Source organism: Peromyscus eremicus, chromosome 2 (genome assembly GCF_949786415.1).
Source record: "Peromyscus eremicus chromosome 2, PerEre_H2_v1, whole genome shotgun sequence".
NCBI lineage: Eukaryota > Metazoa > Chordata > Mammalia > Rodentia > Cricetidae > Peromyscus > Peromyscus eremicus.
Window position 1 is genome coordinate 151,730,502 of NC_081417.1, and position 23,825 is coordinate 151,754,326.

The following is a 23,825-nucleotide window of genomic DNA, read 5'->3' on the forward strand; positions in this document are numbered from 1 at the left end:
CACAGCTCAGGGGTTAAGAGCATGTACTGCTCCTGTAGAGGACGTGAGTTCAATTCCCAGCACCCACATCAGGAAGCTCACAACCAGCTGTAACTCCAGCACCAAGAGATCTGACAGCCTCTTCCAGCCTCCGAGAACACCTGCTCTCTCATGTGCACATAGCCACACACAGACACACAGAGACAGATACACACACACACACACACACACACACACACCCCTAAAAATAAAATACATCTTTAAAAAACAAAGTAGGGGTAGAGTATTAAATAAAGAGAGCTGGCCTCAGGAAGGCAGGGTCTCAGCTCCTCTGTGAGTAACTTAGTGTGTCCATCACTTTGTAAACCGGGACAGAAAGAATCTGCCTCACAGGTGCTGAGGACTCAGTGGAGAAGGCATGTGGCACACCCAAAGGGCCCCTGCATGCTGCTGTGTGGGGCCAGGACGACACAAGGTCTGCCCCTCCCCATGGTGCCTACCTCCACAGCCTCTGGACACCCAGCCATGGCCACCCACACTGCGGGTTCCAGGTGAGTGATCTCCTCAGAGGACCGCTGACACAGCCAGTCGTGGAATATTTATGTGCCTCCCAGGGACACTTGTGCGCCATTGCCATAAATTCCCAGGGTGATGCGCTCAGCACTCCAAGTCATTAGAGCCCAAGATGACGTGTGGGGCCTGGAGGACGGCAGCGAGAGGGAAGCTACCAGGAAACGGGAGAGTCTATTTCTACTTCTTAGGCACAAACCGGGCACCGGGCCTCTACAAAGTCAGGCAGGGCACTGGACACCAGGACTTTCCTGATACAGAAAAGACGGTGAACAAATCCAGAAAGGGGACTGGTGGACCCAGACGGGCCGAGTGGGACAGGAGTGGACCCCACTCTGCAGCCCACTCCCACAGGCTCAGAGGAACCTCAGCCTTAGCATTCAGTTAAAGTCGGGCTTAAAGCAATTCTTGCCACCTATCCATGCCCAGTTACTCTGGACCAGCTGGTCCTGAGAAGTCTGGTCATGGGCCTGGAGATGAACTGCTCCCCAAACACTGGCCCACACCCCACCAACACTGCCTCCCTCCAATCCTTGGGGACAGCCATAGCGTGGGGACCACCCTTCTACCATCATTCAAGGTAAAACACAGGAACTTCAAGGAACGCTGGGTGTCGTGGCTCAGCTGGCCAGTGGACAGACCGGGAATTGAGACTCAGGCCTGCCAAGCTGAGTGTGCAGAGAGGGGGCCTTGTACAACCTATCGTCAAAATGTCCCTTACCTGTCCTAATGTGCTGCGTTCTCATCAACCCTCCACAGCCAGAGCAACAGAATGAAAGACTAAAGTGACAACTGCAGAGTTGTATTGCCGGGAAAGCAGAGAGACCAAGGCCCTAACCTGGGTAGCTAATTCACTCCGGTCCACGCATCTAGCTGTGACAGCTGTGACATTTGACTCTGGAACCTCAGGACATTCCCAGCCTGGGACAAACCAGGGTGGCTGGTCGCTCAGATGAGACACAATTCCCACACTCGGGCTGGTGTGATGCTCTACCTTGCCCGACCTGGTTGAGGTCAAGGGCTCAACCAGGAAAAAAAAAAAAAAAAAAAAAAACCCTGCCCTGATCAGGAAGGCCTGAGATACAGCCATCTCCACCTCTCCCCAGAAAGCCACCTCATGCTTGACAGAGTGGAAGGGACATCACCCACTGCGGGGAACAGGCAGAGTTACTTAAAAATAAAATAATAATTAAAAGAAGAGGGCATGAAGTTAGCGGAGGAGTGGATCCAGGAGGAGTTGGGGGAAGAGCGGGGGGTGAAAATGATCAAAATACATTGTATACACATATGAAATTCTCAAAGAATAAAAATATGTTGTTGATAAAACTTAATAAAACTCTGGGCTGGAGAGATAACGCAATGGTTTGAGAGTGCACACTGTTCTCACAGAGGACCCAGGTTCATTTCTGGCACCCACGTTGTGCCGCTCACATCCGTCTGTAACTCCAGCTCCAGGGGATCAGTGGCCATCGGCACACACACAGTACACAAAGAGACCAGGCAAAGCACTCATCATACACATGAGGTGTTTTTTGCATTCAAAATATTTTTGAAAAAAAAAATCAGTCCTATATCAGGGCTAGGGACCTGGCTCAGTGGCAGAGCACTTGCTTAGTGTAACTGAGGCCCTGGGTTCCAATCTCAGAACAGAAAAAATAAAGTAAAATCACACACTAAGTCTTGCTTGTCGCTAAGCACTCAAGAAGCTGCTGAAGGTGACCCTTTGTAGTCACCCCAATGGCGGCCTAAACCACGGCATTCAGAAGGCGCCATTGCAAAGATTCCTATCACCATCACGGCTGTATGTGTTTCCCTTCACCACTGTAGCTCAACTGAAGGCCGTCCATTGGTGCACGTGGCTCTTCTGGAAAAGTGGACTGTGAAAAGCATCTCTAGACAGGAGCACCACTGTCCCCTCCTCTACTTAATGACTTTTGTTATCTGCCATTACGAAAGCCAGCCTAGCATTTCCTCTCCAACACGGACACCTGAGGAGAGGGCTGGGGCAGCGGCCACCCAGGGCCACCAGGCACCTTTCTGATACGTCTTGTCCTCAACCCCTTCCCAGCCTTGCCCTGTACAAACAAGTACCAGGGCTAAACTGAGAGAGCTGGAGGCCGCCTCAGCCCAGCACTGCAGAGGCCACAGGGTGGGCAGCTTGCTCTCTGATGCTCCACGCACCAGGGCTGGGGGCACCCCAGTCTACTCACCCTGCAGATCCCCTCGCAAACACCAGAAAAAGGGAGGACCTTGCAGCCTCGGTCAGAGGAGGACCTGGAGGCCAGCAGGACATGGCTGGTACAGGAAATGGTGGGCTAGGCAAGGCTGTGTGCCTCCCCTGCTTATGGGCCCTCCTGTCCTGAGGCAGGCTTTGCTGCCTGCTTCTTACTGCCTGAGGGAGGCAAAAGCCAAGGTCTGTATGCTGGATTCAGTTGGTCCAGCCACTCCTTGCCTCAGCCATTTCAACTTTAAAGTGGTAATGACAAGGACTGCCCAGGGCTGTTCTGTCACAGGGTCCTGCCTGCCTAAGGCTCTGACCAGCCTCAGGCACCCTCACTGTAACTCAGCATGGAGACCAGGGTTTTAACCCTCTCATGGGAGGAGCAGGTCCATGAGTTACAGAGCCTCTGCTGGACCCAGTGCCCACCCTGGGACGTGAGGGCAAGTGTGGATGAGACTTCTTTCTCCTTTGCTCTTCTCATCCACGGCCCCTTTCACTCCATCTCCTCTCTCTGTCTGGCTCTGAGCCTCCCATGGCTCCAGGTTACCATTCATGGCATCCGTATAGCCATGGGACCAGGGTGGAGCTGTGGAAGCCACGTGAAGACTAAGCAGCTTCTGAAGACCCAGGGAGAGGAAGCCTCCCAGCATGGCTGCTGAGACCAGACCAGTGGCCAGCCGGGGGCCAGCATGGTGTAGAATAGACACCATGGGTGAGGGTCCACCCTCTGCAGAAACTGACAGCTGGCTTGTGAGTGGGCCCTGTGCATGTGTGCCCAGACCCCTGCCACCCACCTGAGGGCCTGGGAGGAAGCTGGACACTGTCCCTCTTCACGGTGACCTGCCATCCCATGGAGGCCAGCCCTGGCGAGCACGTCCACAAGACCCTGTGGGATACAAGGCATGGAGATGGCAGGCCAGAGCTCTGGAGGGAGAACCATGCTGCACCCTGGGCTGGGAGCCCCAGCACCCTGAGTAAGTCTCAAAACTAGAGGACCCCTCTTCAATTTTCCCCTCAGCCAGCTCTGGGGCTGAATAAGCAAGGAGCAGCTTGAAGTCCCAGTGAGTTCTACAACCACCCCGATGCTTACAGGGGGGAAACCGAGGCACTCAACAGCAGAAACGGTAAAGCCAGACAGCTTAGCTCCGAGCCACAATGTCCACTTCTTATAAAAACTATAAAAGTCCTCTTATCAACCCAAACCTTCCCAATGGGAGATCAAATACTGGATGGAGAGAGAGTTGACGCTTCCTGGTGAAAAGACAGAACCCAAAGCCCTATCCCTTCATCAACTCCTGCCCCAAAGGCTAGTGCCTGGCCACTCCTCACACCTGACCACGCCTTCATGCCTGGCCACGCCCTCATGCCTGGCCACGCCCCCGCACCTGGCCACGCCCTCACAGCTGACTTTTTGGCTCTACAATTGCTCCATGGGAAGGGAACATCAGGATCCCCAAAAACACCCCCGCCCCCTCCCCACAAGCAGTTCTTCTGCAGATCTAACCTAATACTTGCTGCTACTTTCCTACCCTCCTTTTGAACTAGGAAGTTCCCACTGTCTTCAGCAAATCAGTCTCTCATGGTTTTTGCTCACTAGCTCCTTGTTTATAAGAACACGAGAACAATAAAACACGCGTTAAAGAAAACATTAAGACAAAACCGGACAGAGCTGACTCCATGGACCTGGCTCCAGACCCCACATACTCCAATGACCCAAACATCAGGCACTCTACTGGGGGGTCCCCAGGTGCTACAAGGACTTGGGGGTTCATTTTGCTCCCGGGCCAATTTGCATAGCATTACCCTAGAAGCCGCGTGCCTGGATTTCGTTTTTTCAAATTCCCACCCGTTTTGTGTCATAAATAAGATGAGAGACAGAAAACTAATACAGCCCAGTGATGTTTTATTCATGCCGTGTCGAGAGCTGTGACGGATTTACAACAGCTAATGCATGCAAACGAAGTTTGGGTACTAACATGAAAATTAAGGGTGGGGAAGGCATGGGTGCATGGGGTGCACAGGGAGGCTATGGGAGGCTGTGGGATGTCCTAGCCCAGAGAAGTCTCTTCCCTGTTGGCCTGAGTGGCAAACGGGGTTCATACTGGTCAGCAGGGCAGGTGCATGAGCAGGGCGGGACTGCCGACTGCCAGTGGACACTTGGCTTCCTTCCAGAAGGGCCTTGGTGCTCTCAAGCTGGGTACTTAGGTCCTGGGTCAGGTGGTGTGCTTGCCCCCTCCTGGCCTGAACCTCTCCTGCACACCTTGGCAAGGGGAATTCGGGAGCCAGACAGCCCTGGCCTGTGTGGCTTCATTCTGCTTGATCTCATACTCAGTCCCAAAGTATCCATAGACAGCTACAGTGTGGGCTGCAGTGGAGAGTCCCAAGACAGAACCCCATAGGTGTGGGGGAGTCCAAGTGACCTACATGGGCTGTTCCAGAGGTCAGGGAGCAGGAGTATAATGGGAGAGGGGCACCAGTGAACTCTCGGCAAGACCTCAGGGCCAGGCTTCTGCAAGGTACCCAGGGGCTGGGGGTGTAGCTCTGTGGTAGGGCACTTGCTAAGCATGCATGGGGCCCCGGGTCCATCCCTAGCAGGATAAAAACAATATACCAGAGACACTGGCTTAGCTCTGGGCCTCTGGGCTGTGGAAACCCCTCAAGGCTGGTGTTGAGGCAGGTCCAGATGGGGTCCTAGGCCCTCGAGTAGCATGGCTGTGAGTTCATGTGCCCCATTGCCTGGCACATCTGGATCAAGGGTACACTGTCCATCTTGCCCTATGCCAGCAGCCACCATATGGGTAGGGTTTATCCCTGCTGGCCAGGGACACCCTGACCAGCCCCTCACTCCACTTCCACTTGACTCCTGGTATGGCCTTGTTCCTATCTCCTCAGTCTCACACTTCCTCCTAGGACAGTTGGTCCCTGGTATCTAAGCCTCTCCCAGGCCAGACTGTGCAGAAAGGGTGGCCGCTGCCATGTGGCACAGACCTACAAGCTGTACCTGCCCTGTAGGAAGCCCTCCATGAAGCCACGAGTCTGCTGTACCTACAATCACAGGTGCCTATGTCTTAGCGGCCCCAGGGACAGCCATCAAGGAGACGCTTTCAGAAAATGACTACCGTTGATGTGGCCACACAGCCAGGTGACGTGTTAAGCCATGAGTGGCATGGAAGCGACTCAGCTGAAGCTGTAGGACTGAGTGTCTTCCTGGGGAGGTGATGGTAAAGTCCAGAGCTGAACGGCAGACATGGAGCCGTGTGGGATGGGCATGTGTTCCTAGGACAGTGGGCAGCAGAGGGCAAAGGCTGGCTGTGGGAAGGAGCCAGCCTGTTCCAAGGCCAACAAAGGGTAGGAGGGTGGGGGGGTGGGGGGGTGGATTTGGAGAAAAAATAAAAGCGTGGGGCCAGCAAGATAGCTCAGAGAATATAGTACCGGTCATGCGTGCCTGGTGACCTGAGCTCAAACTCTGAGACCCACGTGAAGTGAGGAGACTTGACTATACGAAAGTGTCCTCTGACCTTCACAGGCACACTGTGGTACATGTGCCCCTCCCCCATTGATAATAATAAAACTTAAAGAGGAGGAGGAGGAGGAAGGAGAAGAAGACAGAAAGAAGAAGGAGGAAGTGGTTAGAGAGATGGCCCAGCAGCTGGTTAAAAACACTTTCTACCTTCCAAAGGACCCGAGTTCGATTCCCGGCACTCATGTCAAACATCTCATAGCTGCCTTAACTCCAGCTCCAGGGCATCTTCTGGCCTCCGTGGGCACCCGTACCCATGATACACACCCACACAGAGACACACATGCACACATATAATTGAAAAATCTTAAAAAATTAAATCTTTAAAATACAACAAGAGAAAAGGGCTTGTTCCCGACTGGCACCCATCCACACACCACGCTGGTTCATCTCTCAGCAACATTACACAGATCTAACCACTCCAGGACACCCACAGCCCAGCCCTGTCTCCATCACCCCTCCCTGTCCCATGAACAGGAAGCAGAGACCCCAAGACTCATGTGGGAACAGCCTTGCCTAACACCCACCACCCCATCCCAGCAGAGCACACCCTCAGGCCTGCTCTCCCCAATCAGTTTTTTGTTTTTTTTTTTTTTTTTAATTAAGATGCAACAATCACCCCACAGCCAGCTCCCCCTCCGGCGATCGCTCCGAATGAACTCCAGACGACTGGATTAGACTTTGAAGGTGGCGATGCAGATAATGAACAGGAGGATGCGGTGTTGACACAGGCCCTGGTGAGCCACATTATTATTTAACAGGCCTCGCTTCTGCCTCTGCTGGGATCAAGGAGCCGAACAAGCAATCGGTGGTAAACGGAAAACCCAGAGGCAGTGGTGGCCCAGAACCATTGGGGCCGGGGCCGAACGAGGTCAGGGCGGAGGTAGGGACCCCGCCAAGCGGGCTGAGGAAACAGTGACCAACCAATTCAGTGCCCCCAGACCCACCCCACTCCCCTGCCACCTGGTGCCGTGCTTGCCTCCAGCTCCCCGACATGGGCCTGACTCCTGCTGCTTTCCACCCGACTGAGACCCCGTTCCCCTTGTCACATGTTACACACGACCTCCCCAGCCAAGCCCAGCCTTGAGTCCCAGCTCCTGTGTCCCCTCTAGCTAGGGCTGGTACTGCTCTTGCCTCCCTGGGTCCCAGCTACACCAGTACCTCACCATGCCTGGTAACACCATAGCCCTGGCCTCTCTCCACAGTGGACTCCGAACTCCTGAAGAGCAGAGGCCAGGTCCTGCTCGTCTTGGTCCCCTAAGTGCCTGAGGACTTGGAGAGAGGGAGCATACACTGCACCTAACACCTGCCCACTAGGACTGTCCGCTAAGTGGCACCTGCTGTCACCACCAATGAACCAGACACAGGATGACCAAGGCACAATCCCTGACCTGGAAGATGCAGTAGTAGAAGATGCAGGCTCACAATGGGGTCCCCCAGAGTGACATCCCAGACTAGATAGAACCTCGTTTTTGTTGAGACAGGCAGCCTGGGAATTTAGACCCATAAGACTTGTGCTCAAACCCTGACTCTGCCTCTTTCTAGCTGTGTGACCTCAGGTGGATTACTTAACCTCTCTGTGCCTGATTCCTCGTCTTTTAAGTGGGAACAGCACCCCTAGCAGAAGGTGACTCAAAGATTAAATGAGTTTCTATATGTAAAATACGTAAGTCCAGGCCAGGTCCAATGAAACCCATTCTCCCTTCCTGGGCCTGGAGACACCTAGATTAACCCTGGTGTCTTCACCATGTGCCCCAGCCATGAGAATTGCATAGCCAGGTCTTCTAGCTTGGGACACTCGCTAGCTGATGCTAAGTTTCCAGAATGCTCCCTCCCCATGGTCCTCCTCAACCCTGGGGGAAGTCGCATGAGGCAGGTGTTTCAGAGGACTCTCTTGGAACCCAGGACCATGCCGGGGCATTGAAGACCCTGCAGGTGCCAAACCCAGGCTCAGCACAATCACAGACAGAAATGTGTGGACATTCTGGAGGCTCCCCCAGGACTAGTCCTGCCAGGGACCCAGAGGCAAGCCTGGCGCCGGCTAGCCCAGGACGGAGTCTATGGTCATTAACAGCAGCCAGATGGAACCAGCTCTAGCGCACAATGCCAGAGCAGACAGCTCCCTCCTTTCAGGCAGGAGGCCGGCTCTATTAAATATACATGGTGTGATCTCGTAACCGAGCTACTACTGTGGCGTATGTATGGAGGGAGGGGGAGGCGAGCTGCCACCCACCTGCACAGAAACTTCCCAGCTGCCCAGAAACGCCCACCCTCTGGCTTTGCAGCACCTCCTGCTGGGACTCCCTGGCCAGTGGCCCTGGACTCCCTGCCAGGTGTACAGAGGAGGTGAAAGGCCATACTGATCCTGCCGCAAGGGCAGCTGGTCCAGCGCTAATCTTAAATCGGCACAGCCTCACAGGAGCCAGGAGGTCCCTGGAGCCCTGGGACAGTCGGCCAGAGCCAGTCAGCGCTGTGGCCGTAGAGGAGCAGAATCTAGTGAGAACCTCCTCGGTGCCCAGCGCACACTCCTGGGATGGGAGGGGATGGAGCTTCTTCCCACGAATCGAGAGGGAGGCAGGCCTGCGCTGCTGACGGAGGCCGACAAGGCCCACACCACTGACGTCTGAGTCCACGCCAGCAGTTTGACCCTCTAGGCCTCACACAGACAAAAGTTGGGGAGCTGGGCAAATAAGGACAATGGATGTCTAACTAACCACCATGCCCAGGGAGGTTCAGTGACTCGTCCAAGGTCGTAAAGGCCAGCAGAGACAAAGCCAGCTTCCTATCCCAGTGCTATTCACAAACTACATTCCCTCCAGGGGTGCAGGCTAGCCTACCAACAGAGATGGACCAACAGTGGCTGATACAGAGGTGGGGCTGCTGCATTTAACCATCCTGCCAATGCTCCCCTCTAAGAAGCCGCCACTGCTCATGTTTATAAGATAGTCAGGGAGTCTAGGGGAGGTAGCCCAGCTTCCCACCTCCTCAGCTATAAGCCTGATCCCCAACTCCACAGCGGCCACCATCCTCGGCTGCCCTGAAAGAGGACTCCCTCCCTGAAAGACACGTCTGTGGGAATAGCTCTCAGGGACCACAGGACCTGGCATGCCAGCTGATCTCACCCACCCTTCTTTCACAAGTAGAGGAGGTGACAGGGCCTTGAAGGGAAGTGATGGGGGGTGGTCTTGGCAGAGAAGCCTTGCAGGGTGCATCAGGGAGGCAAGACGAGGGTCTGTGGTTACAGTCACTAGGTCCCCTCCCCACTCTTAAGTTAAACAAGAAATCAGGCTGTGGTCTCACTGGCCACACCTCCCTGGCCTCTGGTCTGGCCCAACAGTACCAGGGAGGTTACAGGTCCTCAGTGCCATGCTCAAGGAGCCTCTGAATGGGACAGACCCCATGGGAGCAGCTAAGGAGCTCCCAGAAGCACCAGCTTCCTCTCTATGAAGAGCAACATGGGGCTTGGGAGACGGCATGGTATGTAGACATGAGTTCAATCCCCAGAATACATACTTAAAAAAAAAAGCAGGGCATGGTGGCACATGCTTGTACCCTAGCACTGGGGGTGAAGGTGGGACAGAGACAGGCAGATCCTGGGGGAACACAATCAGCCAGTCCAGCCTAATTGATGAGTCCCAGGGTCAGAGAGACTCTGTCTCGAAGATAAAGGTGGACAGTACCCTGAGGAATGACACCCAAGGTTGTACACACACACACACACACACACACACACACACACACACACACACACACACACACACACACGTCTCACAACTTGCCCTGGGGCTCACAAAACACAACCTCCCCTGCTAAGGAGCTGGCATACGGTCAATCATCCAACTCCATGTCCATCACATCCCCCCTGCTGGTGGGGGCCGGTACTGCAGCTCCCTCCACGCGGCCCACTCAGTGTTACTTCAGTGTTACTGCGTCAGTGTCCCCATAGCTGGTCACACATGACTCTGGGTGCATCTGTGAGGGTGTTTTGGTAGAAGAGGAAGATCTGACCTGTAGGCAGAGTCACACAGATGGCCTCCCCAAGTGTGTGGGCCTCGCCTGGTCCAGCGACCACCACAGCTGAGAAGGGAGGATGGCTCTCAGCCTCTGCAGCTAAGGCAGATGGAAGGTATTCCCACCTTCAGAACCAGGCAGAAACCTTGGAGCTTTGGGGTTCTCAGACTGCCAACTTCAAACTGGCATTTGCCCTAGTGATTCTCTGGTTCTCGGACCTGTGTGTCAGACTAAGCCACACCCTGGCTCTCCTGGGCCTCCAGCTCCAAGACGGCCTCAGTTTCCACCCCTACATGAGCCTCCTCATCTAGATCACTTACAGACCTCTTGGTTCTGCCTCCTAAAAGGAGCCACAGGACCCCGGGGAAGACATATGTCACCCTCATTCATGGACCAGAAGCCAGTGTTCCCGTGGGCCGACATGAAGGTACTCATTGGCCAAGCGAGGACTGACTGGCCACAGACCATGTGCAGGCTCAGATGCTCACTCACCTCCGGGCTTCAGCAAAAGCAAGAACATAGATAGATAAGGAGACTAGCAGACTCCAAGCACTCAACACACACACACACACACACACACACACACACACACACACATACACACACACACACACACACACACTCCTAGAGATCATTCACAGCACCCACACCTCAGTTTCCCCACCTATCCAATGAGGACGGAGCTCTCCAGGACATTACCCTAGCCACCTAAAAGCTAGCAGCACCAAGCTCTGCCTAGTGCCTGAGCTATCAAGTATCAAATGGGAGGTGTCCGAGACAGAGAACCTACCGGAGACAGGAAAACAGGCCCACACAAGGGTGCATGCCTGAGGAGCCTGCCTGTCTAGGGACCTTTGCCAGGCTCCCCTCTGGGTCTGGCGCCATATCTGATCAGATCAATAATTCAAACAAATCAACAATGGCAAATGTCACCAAAATACCATCTGGGAAGCCACCACAAAGCTCCTATCAGCCACTGACGATGGAGCACAGGATGTGGTGAGGTGGGGCAGGTAAGCCTGGCATAGGCCAGGAGGCCAGGCCAGCATCCCAGCATCCCAGCATCCCAGCATCCCAGCATCCCAGCATCCCAGCATCCCAGCATCGACACACTGCTGGCCTCCACCTATACCTCTGCTTCAAGAGCACAGGCCACAAGGCAGCTGCGTCCCTGTGTCCCAGCAGGGACTCTGTAGTCTCGAGTCCTGGGTATTGGTACCTGAGTCTGCAGAGTGGCAGCGTCCAGGACAGTGACCCGCGGGCCACAGCTGGCCCATGCGGCATCCTCCAGGCTCAGTAGTGTGCGAATGGGCCCTGGGCCCACAGTCAAGCACATGGGAGGGCTCTCCAGGTCCCAGGGAATTCCACCTATGGGAAAGAAGGGCACAGGTCAGTGGCTGAGACCCTGCAGGGGGAACTCAGAGAGCTCCATACACCCTCCCCCACCATGGTCCTTCAGCCTCATGTCACCGGGGTGACTGACACTATACTCCATTGCCCTGAGGACCACCCTGGACTTCCCTCCTTCCCTGACTCTCTCTCCCTCATTCAGTCACTCCACACACACTCGGAAAGCACCTATGACCAGCTGGGCTATGAGCTGAGAAGAGAGGCAGGCACAAGTATAGGCCCTGCCCTCTGGCGAACCACACTGGGTAGAGACAGCAGCCACCAGCTCTGAGCGGATGTGCCAAGCACCAAGGTGCAGACACACGTGGAGGACATCTACACAGGGGCTTCTGGGAGAGGCAACCTCTACACTAGTACCTGCTAGAAGGTAGGAGGACCCCAGAGTTCCGGGACTTGTGACCAGCATGGCCCTGATTCTGCTACGGGTCTTGAGTGCACCTCTCCTCAGCCTCTCCAAGTCCCAGTTTGGATGGAGGAAGGGACTTCATGGAGAGTCCAGCTCATCTGAAGAGCTGGAGGACTTCCCTCAGACCCTGCCACCTGATGCTCCTGTCACCTTGCCAAGATCTTCCCCTCCAGAGATGCCACCAGATGCAGGGAGGAGAGCTCTGAGAGGTGACATTCCCATCTGCTGTTCCCAGGGACCACAGCAGCAGCCTGGCCAGAAACAGGCATCTCCTCTCCCCACCCCCACCCATGCCTGCTCACTGAGAACCCCCACCTTGCACCCGAGCACAGTGGTTCAACACTGCCTTCTCTGAAATCACATCTCAAGCTGCACCAAGCCCCAGTGGCTGCCCTAGACTGTCAGGGCGCTGGGCAGGAAGGAGGCTTGAGGGGAGCTGAGGCCCAATGAGGGGTCTGTGGGGGAGTTGCACACCCCGGAGCTGCAGGCACAGTGACTGGGGCCAGGGAGGCAGGACAGAGTCAGCTACTGATGCCCTGCAGCCCCCCACCCTTCCTCTAGGTCCCCAGAAGGAACACAAAGCCACTCACCACAGACATACCCTCCTCTGAGCCAGATGCTGTGTGGCAAGACCGAGCACAGCTGTCCCCAGAGGCGGAGGACCCCAAGTTATATGGGAAAGTCACCAAACTCCTCACCCTGTCTCCTGGCCACATGTGGTCAGCGTGTCCCCCACCCTTAACCTCCCCCTGAACCCTGCTTCATACTCCCAGCCCAAGCTAATAAATTAAGAACCGGGGAACCCCCTCCCGTACACAGTACCACTCCTTCCAGCTCAGAGCATGACCACATATGTAGCAAGCAGGCCAGACCAGAGCACTCTGTGGCTCTGAACTCCCATGTCCATTTGGGCAAAGGCTTGACCTCTCTGAGTCTTGGTTCCCTCGTCTCTAAAATGGATGTGATGGCCATGCACACACACACATACACATACACACACACACACACACACACACACACACACACACACACCACTCCTCAGATAGTGCAAGGAGTCAAAGAACTGTGTATGCTACCCCAACACAGCATGGGGCACTGGTAAAAAGTGCCGGTGGCCAACACTGAGTCCCATCCGCTTCCGTGTGCCAGTCGCTCTGCTCATGAATGAATTCTTTACCTCCCGCACGCCTGTGTGGCAGATACTGTCATTAGCCCTGACTTATAACTCACACACTGCAAGTTCAATTACCCAAGTCACACAGCTGCACAGTTGTCCCTGCTCACTGGCTCCCAATAGTCTACAGAAGCCAATGCTGGCGCCATTTAATTAAAGGTGACAACAGAGGCCCAGAGTAGAGAAGCTGGGTAACTCACCCAAGGAGTGTCAAGCCAAGCAGCATTTAAACCCACAGCTGGGTCTGGCCTGGCTGCCTCCAAGCCCTACTACCAGTCCTGTGCTGGGACTGGTGTCCGGAAGGGGTGGGTGACCAGAAGGAGGCCAGATCTCCATAGGAATGTGACCCTGGACCCAGGGCACCAGATTCAGGGAAATGCAAGGCTCTTGAGCGCCCCCTAGTGGCAGGAGGTGAGCAGTGTCTGTGGCCAGATGCCGGAGCTTCCGCCACTATGGCTAAGATGTGGATGGGAAAACACTTGAGGAAAGGAGCTAAAGACGCTGGGGAAGCATCTCAGAGACTGGGATTGGGGTTCACCCAAGGGCACAGCAGCAATGGCAGGGGAACCCTTGCACCTGCCACCCAAGGACAGTGCATCACAGCCGCTGAAGTCCTGAGGGTCACACGTACACTGACCACCCACCTTTGTGGGCTGCTGTCCCCAGAAGCCCTCCAAAGCAAGGAACTGTGATAAAATTCAATATAAATTTACATCAGAGTGGAGAGTGGCCAGGAGCTCCCGTCGGAGTCCATAGAGGCACCCTGGACTTGCTGACCTTGCTGGGACTTGGTTTTCTTGACAGACTGTCCTCTGAGGTCCTTCCAGCCCCCATTTTACCGGCTTCACGGACTACAAAGGTAATTACTGAGGCTGGGCAGGACTCAAGGGACTGTCCCCTCCACTGGCCCTCCCCACTTCCCAACCCTTGGGTAGCTGTAAGTAAACACGATCCAGAACCTGCGCTGGCGGGCCCACACCCGCCCCTGGGTGACAGCCCATTCATCTATGCTGGCAGAGCCGGTCAGCAGAGACGAAGGCCTGTCTCAGCAAAGGCACCTTCAGGGTGCCAGCATCCCTCCTCTCCCAGCCTCAGGTGACACAGCCTGCTGGTCTCCCACAGGGGTCCAGATCTGGCTGGTGCCGGGAAGCAGGACACAGAGTGAAAGCCACTGAGGCTGAGAGGGGCCCACTCTGGGGGAGGCTCCGTTGTAGGCCCTGGGGATATCTGCACATGTGACCCTCACAAGCAGCCTGTGAGGAGGAGCTTCTGCACCCCCATTTCACAGGTAAGGAGACTGTCACTTCACTGTACATATCTCATCCAGCACCAGCCCCAGGATGTAGCTGTGAAGCCTGGGCAGTTCACATCCCAGACACTCCTGGCCACCAGGAGCACCCTGGAGATGTTCTGGAAGGGTACCTTGAGGCTGACCCAGGGGCAGCAGAGAAAGCTTCTGCTCTTGAACCAAGGGGACTCTGAGGCCTCTTTTAAACCATGTGGTGCTGTGGTCCTAAGAGTCTGGCTTCAGGCGGGGATCACCTCTTTAGGACACCACAGGGTGGCTGGCGGCCCGGAGAAGGGAAGACCTTCATGACAGCCACAGTCAAACCAGACACCCAGAGAATGGGATCCTGGAGAGGATGCAATGCCAGGCACACCTGCCCTCCTGTCAAAGGAGCCAGTGTCTAGACTGTAATGCTTCTCTCTACATCCCAATGGGCTGAGACAAACTCAAGATCCTCATGAGCAGATGTTTGTCCCCAGACTTTGCCCAGTGCCACCTACCCTCTGGCTCTTAGCCAGCCCTGCAGCCTCCTCTCTGGGGCCTCCACGATGCCAGGCAAACTCCTGCCTCTGGCCTTCACACACAACTGGTCCCTCTGCTCCAAACACTGTTCCCTCAACTTTCCACTTGCCTGGCCACCTCTCTCTCGGTTCTCAGCTTCAGGGCCCACCTCTTGGGATGAGCCCCAGGCACTCAGTCCACCCTACCAGGTAGTCAGGCTCTCACAGTGACCCCAATCTTACCTCAGCAGCCCCTAGCTTCCTGCTGGTTGACACGGCTATTCTGACCTCCCTCTGTAGACTTTAAACCTCATAAGGGCGGGAGGCATGTCCCTTTTGTTGACCAGTATATCCATGGCACACGGTAAGTGTTCATACATATTGGGGGAGCAAATGTTTGCAGGGAAGACCCCCCAAAAGTGAGGGGATAAGGTATAATACCCCCATGGGTTCTCCATTCTGATAAGCTAGCAAGCTCCAACTCGAGGCTAAAGGCCAATGGCTAAACCCAAAACTCCATCAGGGACTGAACTGTGTCTCCCCAAAATCCACTCACTGAAGCCCTAACCCTGGACCAGTATATAGTCTTTCTTGGAGACAGTAACCCTACAGATGTGACAGACATCCTTATAAAGGAGGAGAATGGGACGCAAAGGTGCATGAACAGGGAGACATCCTCATGAGGACCATGAGGACCTGAGTGATGTCACTACAAGTCAAGACGTCTCTGGGAGCCAGAGAAGCCTAGGATGGACCCTTCTCAAGAGTCTTGATCTTGAACTTCTGCTGTTTGAGCCACTGCTGTGGTACTCAGCTACAGCAGCCCCACCCCGCCCACCTGAGCATCCATGCAGGTAGCCAGAGCTGGATGAAGCTGGAGTCATGGTGTCTAGGGCACAGAGAAGGGTGGGTGGTCCCTTCAGACCCTCCTGTCTACCCCAGCACATCTGAGCCAGGATTTACATTCACACACATGCTCTGCTCCGTCTGATGGTAAGAGGGATTTTTTCCCTTCTTCCCCCTTTAATTAAAAACTATAAATGCCTTATCAAAAGCTAATTAAAAATACCAACATAGTGCCAAGTAGGAAAAAAAAAAACCCTCATTGCAAATATCCGTTTATAACCCCGCAACAGGCTGCAAGGATGACGCAGCCATCGGATCAGAGCTGAGCTGGGGGCGGAAGGAGGGGGAGACACTGCTGTAGAGCCTTGGGGCTACCACACTTGCCACTTGGTCCTCGATATCAAACTAGGGGCTGAGCAAGCCTCGGGGCTCAGGGACCGTGCACAGCACTCACGTGACTGTGAACGAACTGTGCTCCTCCCTCCCCCAGGCTCAGCATCCTGGTACCTGGAACAGAGGTGACTCTCTAGGGTAGCACATCACATCCTTGACACTGTTCCTGGAGCACTGGAGTGTGGTGCCCACGGCTGCCGCATAGCACCGCCAGCCTCCTACTTCAGGCTCAGTGACATGGTCAGTGACAGCTTGGCAGACAGTGACAGCCCAAAGGTACCTCCCCTTCTCAGCACCCGTCCTGGCCCCGTGTCTGGTCTATACTGAGTTGTTTTGTTTACTAGAACCAAGAGGGGTGGGCACTACCCGATTCTCACTTTATGAAAGAGCCCAAGGCACAAAGAAGGCTCCACTCACTGGGGACACAGCTGTCACAGGGCAAGAAGCCAGGTCTTTCCAAGACCACCCTCAGTCTCCCAGCGCACAGAGCACTGTCCCCTAGAGCTTGATTACTGGCAGAGAAGTAAATGTTCTATTTTTACAGGGATTCACACGTGGGAACCAGGCATTAGACTCCAGTGAAGATCAGGTCTCAGATCCCCACCAGCCCGAGGCTAGCCAGTCCCAACCCTGCCTCCTTAGCAATCTCTCAGTAAAGTATCCAGGCCCAACTTGGTGCCCCAGATGACCACCCCGCATCACACCCACCCGCCAGTCCTCACCACTGGTCCGAGGATAGGCAGCGAGGGTCCCGTCCTGTAGGCCGGCAAGCAGGTAGAAGGGACTGTGCCGCAGGCAGAGCACGGGCTGTGGGCCTGGGCTCTTGCAGGTTGCCAGGCACTGGGTACCAGTGTCCACACTGCCGTAGAGCAGGATGCTGAAGAGAGAGATGATAGCAGCACTGTGACCCATGGGTTCCTACCTGCGCATGGGCCTCACCTGCCCAGGCTTGTTCCTCCTACAGGAGCCCTGGCTTCTATCACAAGTCAGGACTCTGGCTCCAGAATACAGTGAGAAAGGCGCTGAGTTCCAGTGCCACTCAGACCTGAGTTCAAATCCAACCACCAACTCCTAGCTGCTGACCTGGAGTGCTGACCTTCAACTCTCTTCCTCACATGATCCGTGGTGCCCACTCGAGGGCCACAGGGGGACAAAGCATGACAACACTCCTTGGCCTGCTTTGCAAGCATGCGCAGAGTAATGAGGAGCCAGGAACAGAGACCATGATGCACTAGATGTCATTTGTAGGGTGTGCCTGAGGGCAAGCTCTCAGAGGCCAAAGATGATCAGCAGTTTCCAAGGAGAGGATGAGATGGATGTATGCTTCTTTGGGGAGTAATGAGAATGTGCTGGAGCTAGGTAGTGATAGCCAGGAACCACCAAATTGTGCTCCTTAGTAAGGCTAAAATGGTGATTTGTTTCATTTTGTTTTTTGTTTTTTTTTTAAATCAGGGTCACAGTGTGATCCAGGCTGGCCTCGATCTTGCTATGTAACCAAGGATAGCCTTAAACTTCTGATCCTCTTTGCCACTACCTCTCAAGTGCTGGGATCACAGACATGAATCACCATGCCCAGTCTGAGGTTCTAGGGATGTGACTTAGACCTTGTGTAGGCTATGCAAGCGCTCTACCCACCAAGCCACACTGCCAGCCCCCCCTCCTAAAATGATGGATTTTGTATCACATGAAATTTATCTTGGCTCAAAACTAAAACAAAAGGTGTTCACCAGATCTCTTCTAAGTCCAGGTCCAGACGGGCCCTAGGCTACAATCCCAGCGTGGACTGTGGGGGTAAGCGTGGCTCCCCACCACTTCTTCCTGGCCCCTCCCTACGTGGGAATGGAGATAGCCCCCAGGCTGCAAGGTCACTGTGAGAGATCCCACTCAGCATGTGTGAGGCACAGAGTAGGTACTCCAGAGACACACACTGTCTGTTCTTCTATAGGACATGGTGAAGAGCAGAGAGGCCGGGGAATTCTCTTTTGGATAGTCTTCTCCCAATTAGGCAGGATCGGCCCTCCTGTACTCACACAGCCCTGTGGTTGGGGGTGAGGATTGCTAAGCCTCACTGATCACAGGAACCTGAGACTCAACAACTCGACATGGCGAGAGTGTAGGACTCCTGAGCTTCACTACAGAGAAGAACCTGACTTGACATGGTGTGTCTAAGGATGCACAGCCAGGAAGTGGTGCCAGAGGTATGGGGAGCTGTCGGCTGTGACATAAGCCACTCCTGACACTTAAACTCTGCATCTTCCTGGTGACACCAAGCTGGGGAAGAGTGCTTGGGTTAGTGACCCACAGAGCTGGAGGGACGACCTGCAGCCATCTGCCTGGCAGCACCAGCCATCCCTACGCATGTTCCTGCCCCTCACCTGCCATCCTGCAACCCGAGGCAGACGGTGGGGTGCACTGCAGCTGAGGGATCAGCAGCCACCCGGCTCTCCTCCGCACCCTCAGCCTCCTCCTCCGGGTCCGGAATGTACTCTATGCAGAGCACGGGGGCTGCCAGCGGGAAGGACTTGACGGTGCGGGGCGAAGGCCGGTTTAGGGAGAAGATCTCCACCTGGCCACCAGCACCCTCCTGCCCACCTCCAACCTGGAAGCAGAGGCCCAGAGAGGCTGTCAGGCCCGTGAATAGAGCACACTCTCCCAGGGATCACACCCTGACACAGACACACGGACAAACACACAGATACACGGGCACATACATATACAGACATATATATGACAGAAAAATGATGTAAAAAGATAGATTATTGAATCTACTTTGATCCAAAAAAACAACTGTTAATCTCAAAATACTTTACATTGGTATGGATTTTGGTTTATTAATACAAGTTTAAGGTCAATTTTGTTATAGTGTATGTATATTTCTACTCTTGTTTAAGGTATTATGTTTATGCAACTCATTTAAAATTATATCATTAAGAAATATATATTAATAGTCATCTATGATAATCAAACTTATAGTCATGTTAGTTGAGTTTTCTAGGTATACAAAGATATATTTCAATTAGGTAGGTAATCTTTAAACTCTTCAAAGACCTGCAGAATATGGCATTTAAAATGTTTTAAGAACTTAGGCTTTTCTGGACAGTGAGACACATCTGCTCCTGGCAGCACCAATTACTTCAAAGAGGATGATGGGCATCAAAGAAACTCTGTGTGGAGTTTGCTCACAATGTGGAAAAGGCCAGCCGTTTGGGCAAGACACTGCTCTGGCCTGGACTGCTTGACAGTATGCTATATAAACTGAACATGCAGGACCCATAGGAAAGTGACCATTGAACTTTGCCAAATCAAGGCAAGATGGTCCTCCAGTTTCCTGCTTCACAGAAGAAACTACCAGACATTCTGCAGGACAAAGAGAAAAGCAATTGATGAACTTTTCCATTAGGCAGAACAGTCCTTCAAATTTCTTGCTTCTGGAAAGTCTGCCAGACACTCTAGGTCTATAGGCTGAAGATGGATGCCACAATGTTACAAAGGAACATTGGGTGACTGTCCAGGCAGCCAGATGTCTCTGTTATTTCTAGAATTATGGAAGTTGCTTGCAATGTACTCTGTTTACTTAGGTAATATTATATCCTTCTGGGGTCTCTGATGTAGTTGAAGACTAGTTAGTTATAATTTACCTTGGTTATGCTAAAAAAATAAATTAGATATAAAACTTTAGACTCACAAATATAGGATAGGTGATAGAATATTTTCTTTAATTTTGCCAAATACAAATAGACCAGATATTGTAACTGTAATCCTTGCTTGATAACTGTTCTATTATATGTAATTTTACTATGTTAAAGTTAAAACCTTCCTTTTTGATTAGACAGAGAAGGGGAAGTGCTGTGGGGTGTCTTTCTGTATGCTGTGAATATGTGTTGCTCTGATTGGTTGATAAATAGAGCTGTTTGGCCACAGGTAAGGCAGGATAAGGCTAGGCGGTACATTCAAACTGAAGACGAGACAAAGAAGTCAAGGCAGATACTTCAAGCCACCACCAGGAGAAGCAAGATGTGAATGTACCGGTAAGCCACGAAGCCACATAGCAATGCATAGATTAACAGAAATGGGCTGAGTTAAGTTGTAAGAGCTAGCTAGCGAGAAGTCTGAGTCATAGGCCATATAATTTGCAATTAAAATTAAGCCTCTGAGTGATTATTTTATAAGTGGCTCTGGGACTGTGGGGCCAGGCAGGGCCGGGCAGGACCGGAGAAACACAGGACCATGGGGCCGAGTGGGACCAGAAAAACTTACGGCTACATACACACACACACACACACACACACACACACACACACACACACATACACACACACAGCCATTGGTGATAGTAATGGGGAAGAAATTCCCCTGTCCAGCCCACACACAGCCTGCACTCACAATGGTCACTTTCTCCCAGCTACAAGAAAACAAATTAGTTTCAGGGGCCAAAGGAAATCAAGAAAAGGCTTGAGTAGACAAAATACCCAGTCAGCTTTCCAGTTTCCCTTCTATAGAGACCTCCCAAGTAACATCCAATGAGCCACTCTGTCTCCTTAATGACCCTCTGTCCTGTTCACTGCTTGTTTTGTGTCTGGCTCACGGTAGGCACCCAATGTGTATGCCTGTCAAGTGATGGATAGAAGGAAGCATGCATGTGTGAGTGGGCAATCGGATGGTAAATGGTAGTTGGTGGGTGGGTGTGTGGAAGGGTGGAAGGTTAAATGGATGATTGGATGGATGGATGGAGGGAGGGATGGGTGGATGGAGGGATGGAGGGAGGGAGGGATGGATGGATGGAGGGATGGAGGGATGGATGAATGCATGGATGAATGCATGGAGGGATGGATGTACAAATGAATGGATGAATGAACAGATGAAGGATGGACAGGGTAAGTGGATGCATGCATGCATAGATGAATAGATTCACCAGCATGGGAAACAGCATGGGGGGAAAAAAATCAACATTTGTACTATAGTCTGAAGGGTAAGCCATGGTTCTGCTGCACAAATGCCCAGGGATGGGAAGGAGCATGTGAGAGAGGCTGGCCAGGGATGGAGAAGTCAGAACCTTAGAAATAGGAGGACACAAACAGCAACCCAAGGAGCATGGGGCCCCTCATTTTAAAACAAGACAGGGCTTTGCTGAGAACCTCGCAAGTAGAGAAGGTGGCTGGAAGCTCCATGTGAGATGAGTAACCTGCAACCCAGGCCTCCTGCAACCCAGACCTCCGGCAACCCAGGCCTCCTGCAGTCCCGACCTCTGCAACCCAGGCTTCCTGCAACCCAGGTCTCTTGCAATCCAGACCTCCTGCAATCCAGACCTCTGCAAACTAGGTCTCTACATGGCTTACACTCATCCCTTTCCTAGAGGTCTGGTCCCTTGCAAAAGCCCTACTCTCCCTGGATTCCATTACCCTGGATAAGGCCCCATGCCTCCCCCACCTCCTACCCCCAAGGTTGATAGATAGGGCTGCTACACAGGAGGGTGGCTTTCTCAGAACCCTTCTTGAGAGTCACCCTCTCTGTCCCCATCCTGAGGACAGACCAACACCACCCCCTGACTGGGCAAAGGGACTACTTACCCAGAGGTAGCCCTGTGGAAGGGAAGTGCTGACAGCCGAGAAGCCCAGCAGGGGACAGTTGACAGGACTGTGGACCAGACCCCCAAGCTGTAGAGACAGAGATAGTATAGGTGGGTCAATCGGTGAGGTGCCAAAATGCCAATATTTGACATACTTCTGAGCCCATTCCCCCCCATGAGAATCCCTCAGGATGGGGGCCAAGGAAGTGACGCATGCCACATACATAGTTTCCTATGCTTCATATTTGACCATCATTCTTCCAGAACCTTCTGTCCAGAAAAGGCCTGACTGATGCTCTATATCCGTCCATAGACTCTGGAACCAGGCAGCTTCTAGATAGGGCTTGTTGATGACCACTAGGCTCCCCACCCTCATCCAAGCACTTTATTTTGTAGATGGAAAAGAAAAGTCCACAGAAGGCCAGGGCCAGCACTAGGTCAAAGAGGAAGTGAGTGACAGGGCCCCGCTTGCTCCTGCACCCCATGGCCTCCCACATAACTCCAGAGAGCTGTAAGGAGGTGAAAATGAGGTAAAGGGGCTCTGCATCAGTACCCCTCTGCAGAAGGACCCACTGGGACAGGGGACTGGGTGGGTTGTGTAAGGAAAACACTGGGGCTTGACTGGCAGCCAGCTGTCTCTGAGAGCCGCTGGCTTCTTATACAGCCTCCTGCATCTGTTGCTTCCAGCCCCTGGCTGGGTGGCCTCTCAGAGCCTTGTTTCAGGCGCTGACTGTCTCTCTGGACAGGACAGCACTGAGGGCACCCAGAAGGGGCTGTGTCCAGAGACATAGAGACACCGGGACTTTTCCCGGGCAGGTGCTGCCCTCTACTGGTGAAGCACCTGCCAGTCCTGCTCTGGGAACACTACCAAGATTCCTAATGGCCATGGGCAAGAGGGCCAAAAGTTGCCCCCAGACATCTTAGCAACTAGCCAGATTGAAGCTCAGAGAGGGGACATGGCTGGCTTGAGGTCGCACAGCATGTTAGGGACAGAGGCAGGTCTAGACTCAGACTTCTCATGCCTGATTCTCTCTACTCTCACTGAAGTTCTACCTGGAAGCACCAGGCCAGAGACTTCGGGGCTACAATGTTCCACTTCTTCCCAGAGGGGGATCCAGGACCCACACACTGAGCAAGAAGTCTCCAGACCTTCTGCCTCCATGGCTGTGCTGGCTGAAGGGCCCCAGCCTTTCTGCCAGGCTGCCATTCCTGTCCTCTCAGGAGAGGAAGGCATCATCACAGCCCAGACTCAGGCGTCTCCATGACAATTCCCGAGGGCCCTGATGTCAGCTGATTGACAGAAATGGGTCTGAGATGGTGGTAACAACTACATGCTTCCTTAAGGGACAGGTGTCCTTAGCCAGGCAGTGGTGGCGCACGACTTTAATCCTGGCACTTGAAAGATGGAGACAGGTGAATCTCTGTGAGTTTGAGTCCAGCCTAGTCTGCAAAGCGAGTTCTAGGACAGCCAGGACTGTAACAAAGAGAAACCCTGTCTTGAAAAAAAACAAGCAACAAAAAAGGCGAGCAGTGTCTGAACCCCTGTGTGGCTCCTGACTTCTGCAAAGCCAGGCGCACAAGAGGCAGGGACTAGCTAGTGAAAGGAAGCAGGCTTTGCATTCAGCCAGCCTGGCACCAATCCTGCTTACACATCAACTCCCTATTTATAAGTGGGGACCTGACATCTCACTGGGATGGTCTCGGGGTCTGAAGAGGACAGCTAACCAGCACGGAGCATAGGCCTGGGCACCTGGCACCCAGCATCCCTGTGCCTCTCGAAGCCTAGATAGATTCCTCCAGCACTTTGCATGTACCACAGCCAAGCAACTGCACAGCCAGCAGCCTTCAGGGTTCTCAAGCTGTGCTGCAGATACGGTTTGAGTGTGTCCCCCAAAGGCCTGTGTGCTGGAAGCCTGGTCCCCAGGGAGGCAGTGTTAGGGT

At 53.5% G+C, this 23,825-nt stretch overlaps 1 protein-coding gene across 1 annotated transcript in view; it reads right to left on the reverse strand.

The window, feature by feature from the left end:
* Nucleotides 1-23,825, reverse strand: part of Arhgef10l (Rho guanine nucleotide exchange factor 10 like) — a 108,236-nt gene that overhangs the window by 10,364 nt on the left and 74,047 nt on the right. Inside the window, exons 22-25 of the mRNA XM_059255308.1 lie at nucleotides 21,886-21,972; nucleotides 18,694-18,917; nucleotides 17,041-17,195; nucleotides 11,521-11,669 (exon numbers count right to left, since the gene is read on the reverse strand). Of these exons, the coding sequence (XP_059111291.1) occupies nucleotides 11,521-11,669; nucleotides 17,041-17,195; nucleotides 18,694-18,917; nucleotides 21,886-21,972 (615 nt within the window). The remainder of the gene's footprint in view (nucleotides 1-11,520; nucleotides 11,670-17,040; nucleotides 17,196-18,693; nucleotides 18,918-21,885; nucleotides 21,973-23,825) is intronic.